The 12,041-nt window shown below is 31.9% G+C and overlaps 1 protein-coding gene across 7 annotated transcripts; it reads right to left on the bottom strand.

Annotated features, from left to right (window-relative positions):
• Window positions 1-551: 551 nt before the first annotated feature.
• On the bottom strand, window positions 552-11,777 carry LOC108359756 (diacylglycerol O-acyltransferase 2-like). Of its 7 annotated transcripts, none has more exons than XM_017611735.1 (7): window positions 11,713-11,777; window positions 5,938-6,274; window positions 4,877-4,974; window positions 4,670-4,801; window positions 4,250-4,591; window positions 977-1,176; window positions 552-883 (listed from the first exon to the last, which is right to left on the bottom strand). In XM_017611735.1, the coding sequence occupies exons 2-7, from the start codon at window positions 6,064-6,066 to the stop codon at window positions 726-728; spliced, it is 1,059 nt and encodes a 352-aa protein (XP_017467224.1). In that variant the 5' UTR covers window positions 6,067-6,274; window positions 11,713-11,777; the 3' UTR covers window positions 552-725. The 7 variants fall into 7 exon arrangements, with proteins under 7 accessions (XP_017467224.1, XP_017467267.1, XP_017467235.1 ...); XM_017611778.1 differs by lacking the exon at window positions 11,713-11,777 and adding an exon at window positions 11,679-11,697; XM_017611746.1 differs by lacking the exon at window positions 11,713-11,777 and adding an exon at window positions 9,988-10,210.
• Between the last annotated feature and the right edge of the window lie 264 nt (window positions 11,778-12,041).

Raw genomic sequence — 12,041 nt, 5'->3', positions numbered from 1 at the left:
AAAAAAGAGTCTAAATTTAGATGTTAAAAAGTATGAATTAAGTTAAGGATCGGAAATGTTAAAAAATAAATTAAATGAAAATATGAATAAGTATAAAATAAAATTTAAATTAAATTAAAAACCTAAACCAAACGAAACCAAAATAAAAATTAAGAATAAAAATGGTAAAAACAACATAAATTGACTTTTGAATCGAAATGTGTGGAAAGTTTTCAATGAGAGCGGCTATGTGAAATTTGTTTATCAAAACTTCGTTAAATGAAAAGCAGACGCAATTCGCTTCCGGCTGGGAAGAAATGTGCTACGAGCCCTGGTAAGAACGACAACGGAAAACAATCCATGGATATTACACATGGCAGTACACTATTTTTGCAGGATATCTTTCCCTCGACAGAGTCTGATAAGTTTGCAGAGCAGTAATGATTTACCACATCCACCTGAATTTTCCTGAGTGTTTGCGAAATCGACTTGGCCTTACCGGTCTACCACAATTAAATTCCATTCCATTCAGCTAGTCGATGAGAACTTCTTAAGCAAAAACAGAAACAATGTACTTAGTGGAAAATGTTTATATCGCATGTATGTACATAAGTACATAGTATTTACAAACATACATACGTACATATCAGAATAGTATATAACACTTAAAAATTACAATTTTCACACACAAAACTGTATACAGCTAACTTAACTATTAAATGAAATCTCACTAAATAATTACACTCCTAATTTATAACTAAATTAATATTTTTGCCATTTTCTATATATTTTGTCTTGTATTTGTCAAACATCGTTTTCAGCTGGTCAATAACTTGTTGATGAATTTTATCCACATACTCTGGGTCAGGCTCATCATTCTTCTCCACTTCGATGGGTGTGCCAACTGCAAAGTTAAGGAAATTTGATTAAATTTAGTATTCTAGTAGGTATTAGTTAAAATTATTAAATTTCGAATTTTTTTTTTATTTTCACTCACCAACTTGTACGATATGCTTGCGTCGTGGCAGAAATCCGAAAGTGTATTGAAAGAAACCTCGACCCAATACAATCAAAGGCGAAATGCCGGTTAAGCGCTTGGTCAATGTTTGGAAACGTCGCAGCCATGAATTTGGTGGATTATTCACCTGATCGAATATTTCCACTTCACCAAATGAAAATGTTGGCACAATGGGTGAGCTGTAAGAAAAAGTAAAAATTATTGAATAAATACCACAAAATGTGTTTGTTTTTTGTTTTTTTTTTTTGTAAGAAAAATTACGCTAGTCGGCAAAAAATGCGCCCTGTGAAGTCAAAATATGAAAATGTAGAACAGTTTTTGAGATATAGCTAAATTTATGATTCCACTAATTATGTAAGGCATAGGTCAAAGTTTTACTAAAATTTTAAATCAAATCTTTATTTATTATTCAATTTAGATAAGCACGGATATTAAACTAATGATTTTTTTCATATTGCTGTTTGTGGCTAAAGCCAAATTTTTTTTTAAATTGTGCTAAAAATTAAGCAAAATTGTCTATAAATCAATAAATAATAAGTCTCGACAAACCTAAAGAGTCAAGAAAAATTTAATGAGTCTAGAAAAAATCTTGAAACGTCAAAAAATAATACAAAAAAATCACGGAAAGCCACTAGTAAATCCAGACAATCGTGGAAAGTCAAAAACGAATTTAAAATGTAATGTAAATATGAAGATTAATGGTAGGAATTTCAAAAATATATATGTAGATAGTGTTAAAAGAAAAAACAAAAATCCCGAATAGTTTCGAAAAAATTCGAGGAGGGTAACGGGTTGCTAAATGTGCAACCGAAAAAACTGGGAATAGTCGAAAGTCACAAATGAATAAAGATAAAAAAGTCCCCATAGATTGCGAAAAATACCAAAAACAACTCACGTAAAGTCCCGAAAGGCCTGAAAATGTAGCGAATTATCATGAAAAGTTAAGTAAAGTAACAAATTAGCTCCTGGTAAGTCCAAAAAATATATGGAAAGTCTCTAAAAGTCGCAAAAAGTTATGAAAAGATGTTGATTTATTCCAAAAAAAATCCGAAAAATAACGAGATTTGCAAAACATACTAAAAACTTCGAAAAAAACCTGCTGAATCATGAAAAAATGCTGGGCTATCTAAACAAAATCAGAAAATGTCAAAAACCTTCAAACAAAAAGCTACGAATAAATCCAGAAAATTTATCAAAAGTCTCTCCAAGACCTCAAACTGAGGATGCGATGCAAAATTTTCTTACCAAAACCAAAAACTAATGAAAAGCAACCCCTCAATAAACCCCGAAAAAAAATCAAAAACAGTTCCAAAAGGCCCAAAAAATCACTACAGCTCCCAAATATCGAAATAACCGAAAAACTCTTCAAAAAGTCCTGAACAGTGCCCAAAAAATCCGAAACTCTAAAATCATAAAATGATCCCAAATTATCGAAAAATAACAAAGGGTTCAAAATATCCATAGAAATCCCAATGTACCACATAGTATTTTCGGCAACTCTAGCTTTATGAACAAAATACAAAACGCAAATGTATATAGGTACTGTAGTTAATAGCGAAATTCATTCAGCAAAACCTGTCCAATGTACAAAGGCAGTTTTAACAGTCAGTGGCTTTTTGAATACAAATATTTCTTCCGCAAAAAACAAGCCTTATTCATCAACGTTATCTTCTTTCAACTCCATACATCCCGACCATTTTGTAACTCTTTCGAATAATAGTTTCTCTCTAGGCCCTCTGCAATAAACGTAGGCCCTTTTTATTCGCCAAGCCATTTGTCTTATAGTTTGTTCCTTGGTGTGGTCAAAACTATCCAAATTCAGTTAGATTTCAACCCTCCTAATTTTGATAGAAGCCCAGATACGAATTATATCTAGCAACTATGTATGTACTAGAGGTCTGCATGAATTCATTCAAACTTCTAGCCAAACAGAGTACATTAGATTTGAATATTTTACTTCACATACAAAACACTCAGCGTTTCGAATTTTGTAAGTTATGAATACACATTTTATTTTAAATTTTCTACCTTCAAATGGAAGAATGTGAATGAATGAATGGAAAACATCCAATCATTCAAACTCATTTCGGTTAAAGTTTTTTCTACAAACAAATTTGTTCGTATTGTAATAGGAGCGCAGCAATACATACATACATACATATGTATGTTTGTACATATGTGCACAGAAACAATATTTTTGGATATTCATAAAAAAAATTGTCATTTATTTCAATTCAATTTATTTTCACTTTGTTTGAATATTGCAATATCGACACATATATCACAACAGGTATTCACTCCAATTCAAAAAAATGTTAAGCCAAAATCATTAATTCGTTTTGTATATGAATAATTCATAAGCTGTTTTGGATGGATTCATGCAGCCCTCTAGTATGTACATATATTAGGGGGCATCACTCTCCATATAAAAAAATTGGTACTGTTTTTCCACCGGAGATATAAAATTTATTATATTTTAAGACTTCCGTCAAAATATTTCTGAAAAATATTAAGATTTACGTGATTTACTGAAAGTACCTCCGAAAATTTAGTTTTAAAATTAGTTTGAAAAAAATGTTTTTTTTTTTCAAAAAATCACTTCAGAAGAAAGAAGAGTGTAAGCTTAGAAGGTCTGTGTAAAAATGTTTAAAAATTTAATTAATGAAATCAAAATTAAGAGATTTTAGGAGTTCTTTTCAAATCGGCCCAGCTCACGTAAATCTTAATATTTTTCGGAAATAATTTGGCAGAAATCTTAAAATGTAATAAATTTTATTTTTCTGGTGGAAAAGACGCTATTATTTTTTTGTGAGGCACCCTTGATGCTGCAAAATGATTGAGCGAATTTTCCAACATTGGAAATGTGGTATAGGATATTTCAGCAGACGTCGACAAAATGCATTTTAGTATTCTTTTTCAGCTTAAATCTAACCATTTATGTATAAGAGTGTTCATTTACGCAGAGTTGAACTGAATTGACTGAATACCACTCAACGTTTGTGTGTATGTTTAAATGCTAAAAAAACGCAAAAATAAACAAAACACAATTATCTCATTTTTAAGTATTTAGCGGGTATCCACCATTTTTTATAGGCAACCAAATCAACCGCATTTTTTAGCATTTTATAATCACTCTTATCGCCAGCAATTGTAAAATATTCAAGCACTCAAGTACAACACAACAAAAACACAAATAATTATTTGATTTATAACGCAAAAAGCTACATATGTATGTATGTACTCGTAACTTACCCAGTGCGTATGGCCAATTTCACAAAACCTTTGCGCCGTTTCAACGTAATTATGTAACGACCGGGATGTGAGTCCAATGCCTCTTGGGCACCGCCAACCAATATGGCAACAGCGTTCGATGTAAAACCATCGAGATTTTCGGCATGTTTTGGATGATTCGATTTCGTTAAGTAATACATTAAAGATTCCTTGGATACCGACACCAGTCCCCAAAAGCGAAGCAATTCACGTAAAATGGGTGTATAGAAATGCATATCTAATGTGGCAATTTTGGGTCGAATGCCGGGAAATAATTCCAACCATTTTCGAATATCGCTGCTCATATTGCACGAGATGCCAGTTCTGGCGGGTATGCAAAGAGAAAATACAAATAAGATTAGATGAAATAGGAATTGTATGGCTGGCTTGCTTGCTACTCACCCGATTATGCCATGTGGAAAACTTGCTAAAATATAATTACGATCAGGACTCAAATCAACTGTTTTCACAAGCTCAATGGGAAAGTAGTCACGGAAGTGACGCCAAATGCAATTATTTCGGAAAATTTTCCAGCTGTAAGAAAAAGTTGGCGGAAAATAATGATTGTAAATTCTCCGAATATGTATACATAAGTAATGTAGAACGTACCCGTTGCCATGAATGTCGCTATAGTTTCGCGTGTGATCATAATAAATATAGGTTAGGTATGCCAGTACCAGCAGCCTCCAAAGTAAATTGCCATAATACTATGTAAGTGGTTAAGAAGGCAAATAGATAATAGTAATTCGGAATATATGTACATAAATATAAATATGTAGCAAAATTATTAAAAAGAAAAAGTAAGTTTTAATATAAAAATTCAGATTTTCATGTAAGTTATCGTATGGATGAACTGATATCGAGCCCTAGCCGCCGAAAAGACGTAAGCGATTTTTTTTTTTTTTTTAATTTTCCTTTTGATGCAGAAATGTTCCTAGAGCATTTAAATGAGTTTCTGCATTAAAAATAAAATTTTGAAATAATTTGAAAAAGAAATAATGAAGTTTCTTGCCTCCTAAAAGTATATTGTACGAAAAAGTTTAAGGAAAAGAATTATTGCAAATTCTACGGACTAAATCCTTGCAAACATAAAGAAACTAAAAATTAAATGAAATTTAGACTAGCTGGCCGTCTGCGGAGCCCAGCACTTCTGGGATGACGACCCCGATTAATTATGTGGATTGTATAAAACCAACTGTACTTATCAACCCGCTGAGTGAGGTTTGAAACCCGCAAACAGATCTAATCAATGCAGTAGATCCAGCCATTTTTTGGCAAAGTATACTTGTACAGCTTCAGCCTAAGTCAGAACCAGCTCCAGTCAGCTGCTCTGGAAAACCAGTGTCTGAAGAAGACTCATTGTGAACGCCTTTTTATAGCTCCTGAAAACATTACGCTCAGCATTGACCCGTGTCTTACGACTAGTCGCTATTGACGAGTTCAGCACTGAAATATTCACCTCAGCGAGTTGCAAAAAAAAAATTACATTTTTCTGAGTCTGCAAAAGCTATAATAAATATGTTACATAAAAACTACAATATACCTACATATTTTTGGAAGCTAAGTAAAGGAGGGAACTTGATTGATTCAGTTTCTCTATCGCTGATTCCATATTGACATTTCCAGTTTGTAATTTAATAAAAATGGATCCTTTCTCTTTAGAAACTTACCAGCAGTAAAGAAGTAACAATAAGTGATATAAATGGCAAAGCCATAAATATGACTACATATAGGCCCGCAGCAAGGGTTTGTTTTCGACGTCTAGGCGGTACATGCACCGGTGCCCACTCAATCTTCATTGTGTTTGTAGATGTCCAGCTTGTCTCAAATGATATGCAATTGTATATGTATGCATATATGTATGTATGTATGACTAGTTTCCGCACTTGATTTAGGGATCCCCTAATTCAATCTATCGAACGCGTTCCTCCGACGACTAGCTCAAAACTAAAGCAGGCAATTGAAAAGTCCACTTTCTTGACACTGCTTAGTTATGTATGTAATTATCTAAAATAACGCAGAGAGAAAGAAAACAACGAAATTAAAAGAGCCTTATCAAACATATTTTCGGTTAACACTACTTTAAACATAATAAAACCTGCAACGACAGATTGTCCGACACTGAAGGAGCGGTGATAAGCGTTTTAGAATACAACTTGTCACGTACACATATTTACAACAAATATGTTGAATATGACTCCAAGAAGAAATACAGATACTTTTTCCTAGATACTTGCATACCCCGCGTCATAATTATAAGCACAGCACATATTGGCAAGTTTTAAAAATTTATATATTTTTATGTTAAATATTTGAATTAGTTAGTTATTGTATAATTTATTATTTGGCAATCACCGTATAAAAATAGATTCGAACTTTGTGCAATATATAAAAATCAACAAATTTTCGTAAAAATTTCGAACTTTTCAATTCGAGTATGCAGTTTTGTTTTCAAGTTCGAAGCAGCTAGAAATTAACGCTGATTTTTATTAATCTTTTCAGACGATGTTGTGCATTTTCTTCCGCTTAAAGTATGTTTGACATTTTCTTTATATGAAAGAAAATGCACAACACCGTTACAAACAAACATTCCCAAAATTCAAAAGCTACTTTATAGTCTAAGATCCGACAAGGGTACGATTAAATCTATTTTGTATGAAATTTAACGTGTAAAGAAATGTTTCGCGAGTGGGTTGGCAGAAAAAATTCTGGCCAGGATATTTTTAATTAAATATGCAAAAATTACTAATTTTTTTTTTTAATTTTGTTCTCATTTGTTTAATGAACAAATTATATAACAATCGAAAGTATTAAGCCTATGGAATGTGAAAACGTTGGGTTCTCTATATTCTCCTGGCCCACCTATCGGGTTGGCAGGTATGGGAAGGTAGGTAATAGTAGTAATTCTCATTCATCTGTTTAACAAATTCTATAGGCTTTATTGTTTCAATTGGTATAAATGTAATTTGTCGATTAAACAAAAGAGTGCAAAATTAAAAAGAAAAATTAATTTTTGAACAGTTAATTAAAAATATCCTGGCTACGATTTTTTAGCCAACCCACTCGAGAAATATTTCCTAGCACGTTAAATTTCATACGAAGTAGATGTCATCCATTAAACAGATGTGTGAAGGTCGTTAAGTAAAAAAGCTTGAAATTTGAAATTTTGGATAAGGAATAAATTTTGTTAAACAATAAACTCTATTTTTATAAAAACAAAATATAATTAAAATTAAATAACAAAAAATACATAGTTAAAACTTATCAATCTGTGGTGTGCTTATAATTATGACACGGGGTGTATACTTAGGTATGTATGTATGTATGCACATGTGATAAGCAGTAGTTTAGTGGAAGGTTTAGAGGTAGAGTTTCAAACTGATATGAAACATTCCATCTCACCCGGCTCGTAACTACGATTAAAATTAAAGAAACCAAACAAAACAAATAGATAGAAAAATAAAATGAATAAACCTAGCAAAATTCAACACAGCGGCGGACCAATATTTAGTCTCAAAAATCTTAACCTCGCACAATTTATTCATACGTAAATATGTACATATGTATAGCACTAAAGCACCCTCTTACAGAAAAAAAGCCAAATTAGTAATTATATATTTTGTGGCGATTCCATTATTTTGAATAACTACAGCGCTGCTGTTAGGCGTTGAAGAAATTAAAGTATTTATTACTACTACTATTACTATTATTACAATTTTACACACACAAAAAATAATATATTCGCGAAACAAAGGGCCAAAAATGGTAAAAATGCCTTTTTAGTTTTTCTCTCTGACGTCAGCAGTGGAGTTCTGACAATCGCTAAGCTAAGTTTTCATCGCCGAAATTCTCTAAACGAAAAGCAGTGGGTCCTGAAAGTCAACAGCATGGAAAAGTAACAGATACAATATGGAATTATCCAAATATGGCAGTATGGGGAGCATATACGTAAATAGCTGTTGCATATCGTTAGGCGCATCTGATATTCTTTTGGAGATTTTTGGCGATCAAAATTAGCGATAGCGAACGTTGGAATCCGGCTGCAGGACTTTTTTAAAACGAGAGAAAAAACTAAAAACGCAGTTGGACTATATTTGGCGAGTATATTGATTGTTTCGTGTGTTTTGAAATTTTTTTTTGCTTTTTTCGCACGGTGTACATGTTTTTTAGCTTATTTTCTCTCTGTACAAATTCTTGAGGTATGCTTAGCTGCTGGAACCTCTATTCTGGTGGCATTTTCATATCGATTTAAGACCTTGCGCCTCGATACTTAACCGCCGATTGTTTTAATGTATCAAGACCTTTTGCCGATACCTGCATGGTTTCGCGGTTGAGCCATTTTTGTGTTTAACTTTGCATAAAGCGATACCGGTAAGCACAAACAAACTCTTGATAAATTAGTTCAATGACATAGCTTTGTGGGCTTTTAGTATTCTCGATGAATTTTTGAACAATTTTCTTCTTTCATCTCTTGCCAAATTTGGTTTGTGTTGTCCATCTCACATCCTCGAAAGCTTCGTTATAAAGTAATCAAATAACTGTCGTGCATGTGCCGAACTTTGACCCATTTTCTGGAAAACAAGCCTTATCTAACACAATCACTCAATTTACTGTCTATATATATATGTAAGCAAATACAGTGATCCAAAAAAGTGTTCACATGTTTTTTTTTTAATTATTCACAATATTTTCGCGTTAAAATTGTTTTATTTCTTATAGAAATTTTGTTCATGCTTTATCCAAAACCATAGAAATCAACTTTATACAAAATTTAGAAAAATTCAACAAATTTTCATAAAAATATAATTTTTAGATCTGCAAGTGTAAAGTGTAAAGTGCAAATTTCCAGCGGCTAAAAAATCGCGTTAATTTTTTTTTTTTCTGACGGCTTTTGGAATAAAATACGCAAGACCGTTCGAGAAACAAATTCGAAAAATCAACGCCAGTTTTTACAAATTTCACGCGACTTGTCAGACGGCTGGAAAGAGGGCTCGTAAAATTCCATAACAAATAGTTGATCGTGCTTTTAAAATATCTACACCTTTATTTAACCGTTAAAAATTTACGGCATACAACAACGCTACATTACGACACCCTTGGGAACATCCTAATTGAAAAAAAAAAAATGTAAATGTAATGTAAAAAAATCAAAATGTGAACACTTGTTTGGAACACTGTATGTACATGCATACATATGTAGTTCACTGTAAATATGTATGCATGTATATATTTGGTATGTTCAACGATAACGCTATCATCCACAGTCAATTTGTCACAATGGGAAACACACGCATTTTCGGTACAGATAAAACACAAATGAGTAACTTAATAATTGAGAGCAACTAATTTAGAACTTTGTATAGTAGCTACCCTGCAAACCAAAGCTCCCGAAACCTAAACGAAATCTTATTTCTGTAACGTTTTTTTACGAATCTGCAAAGAAAATTATATGAGGTGGTTGTCACGAACTCGTAAAAAAATTTCTGTAAGAAAAATAAAGAAAATTCCGAAAAAAATTCTGTGAGAAATTCTTCACATAGCAGCATTATTTTCGTTGCTTTACCGATTTTCTTCCGAAATTTCGCAAAAGAATCGAAGTGTTCACAGTTTATTTTGATTTAGAAAATTCGGCAAAGAATCGTATGAAATCTTTATGAATTCTTTAAAATTTCTCTACAATTCAAAATATGTACTCTGAAAAAATGGTTTGTTTTTTTTACCAACAATTCTAACACAAAATATAAAACTTAACAACCGCACATTTCCATAAATTTATATCTAGAGAGCGAAATTAAAAACATATTTGTTTTCTAAAACAATTAACGATTTATCAAACTTGTACTAATAATATGGTTTTTATTTTTTGTAAGCACTTGTTACTTTTCTCGCGTGCACGCGCGTAATACATCGAACTGATTTGCAATATATTTTCTTTTTAATGAACACTCAACGATGCCGGGACGGGACAGTTTAGCTTGCAAGTATATATGATGTGTGTGCATATATGTATGTACTCGTATTTCAATAAATATGTATGAATACGTTTGTATGTACATTAGAGCGTACCAGAAAAGTTCTCATTTTGTAATTTTTTGTTATATATTCGCCATTTACAGTAGAATCCTAAAGTGTGTATTATACATATAATGATGTTTTTGTCTCAAGGAGACAATTTTCTCATTCAATAGTTCCTTGACGTCAAGTACTCCGCTCTAGAATTTAGCTTGAGATCTCAGTTCTTAACACCCTAGCGTGCCATCCTAAGCTCGTCAGAAATCATTAAACTTTTGCTAAGAAGGTTTTTTTTTTATTATTCCACATGATGCAATAACTTTAGAAGGTAGTCTCACTTCAAATTTCTGAAATACACCGTGTCTGCTGAAAAACACGCAATGCTGCCACTATTACGATATTGAACTAGGGGATTTTCACTTATTATTTTAGGTATTTTTTAACTGAGCAATGAACGAGATCGTTCTGCACAATCAAACCTGCGCTTGAAAAATCAACGGAACGCACAAAGGGTTCTCTTGGCAATTGTTGTGCACTTACTTTACAACAAAATTTTTTATGATTTAAATTATTTACATGATTATTCCAGTAGAACTATTTTTAATAAAATTAATTTGCCCGAAAAATACATTTTTTCTCGAAATCGCATTGCAAAAATAATTTAGTCTCAGGGGTGTAAGGCGAACTTTTTTTTTGTTTACTTGTAAGGTGGTACGGTCTAATATACCCAGATGTATATACATACATGTACATACATATGTATATGTTTATAGCTTGTCTGAGGCGATTTCATGAAAGCATTTGAGTCGAGAATTTTTTTTAGCTGCATTTCATTAATTAAAAAAAAAACCATAGAATATTGAAAGCGAATTCGAGCTGGCAAATGTGAAGGTCAGTATTTTGAACTGAATAAATTTTAATTAAGGACTTAGGCTGTTTTTAATTTCAAGGAACGCCTACAATGTAAGTCGTGATGTATGTACGCAAGTATAAAGAGTATATAGTATTTACACGTGCATTCATATATATGTATGTATGCACATATATACATATTTACATAACTTTCAATAAATAAATGTAATTAGCCTCGGCACTTATTGTTTAATTTTATTTACGTAGCAAATTTAAAAAAATAAAAAAATTTTATTCAGAAAAATATTTAGTCATGTTCATTTTGAAACCTTTCACTGTCATTGAACCGCTTGACATTTATTTTAACGCGTAACTTTAGAATTTTTTTATGCTAATTAATTTAGTATTTTTTTGTTTTTGTTATACTAAAATTTGGTAATGCACAGTTTGCACATATGTATGTTTGTATTGAAAAATGTTTGTGTTTTTAAATAAGCATTCAATTATTTCGTACACTAATTTATATACTTAGTATATGTTTATGTACATATTTGTTTTATTATATTTTTAAATCAATTTACACTGGATGGAAGTTTTTTGGTCAATGCGCACTCGTTACCACCGGCGATTTTCAACGACTAACCGCTTGTAATGTTTTGAAATGGGTATTTGATTCATCGCTACAAAGAACGAGTCATTGCTAGCGACATATCGAGTGTTGAACATTCGCATACGATAGGGCGCAAATGTGGTGTTCGGTTGTTTACTTTTTATACCCAATGCACAAATATACATACGTGGTGGAAAAATAAATAGGGACACGATATTTTAACAAGTTTTTCCTATTTTTCTTTCGTTTATTTAATATTTATTTTTTTTCTTATAAAAGTATAGCTTATTGTCTAACAAA

The sequence above is a fragment of the Rhagoletis zephyria genome, unplaced genomic scaffold (assembly GCF_001687245.7).
Source record: "Rhagoletis zephyria isolate East Lansing unplaced genomic scaffold, Rhagoletis_zephyria_1.1 Rzeph_scaffold_00013, whole genome shotgun sequence".
Lineage (NCBI taxonomy): Eukaryota > Metazoa > Arthropoda > Insecta > Diptera > Tephritidae > Rhagoletis > Rhagoletis zephyria.
This window is presented reverse-complemented; position numbering and strand designations above follow the sequence as displayed.

Excerpts from the sequence above, each read along its gene's own strand:
- LOC108359756 (XM_017611735.1), bottom strand. The coding sequence starts at position 6,066 with ATGAAGATTGAGTGGGCACCGGTGCATGTACCGCCTAGACGTCGAAAA. Across the intron at positions 1,177-4,249 it reads AAATTGGCCATACGCACTGG|CTCACCCATTGTGCCAACAT; the intron begins GTAAGTTACGAG and ends TTTTTCTTACAG. Across the intron at positions 884-976 it reads CAAGCATATCGTACAAGTTG|TTGGCACACCCATCGAAGTG; the intron begins GTGAGTGAAAAT and ends TTAACTTTGCAG.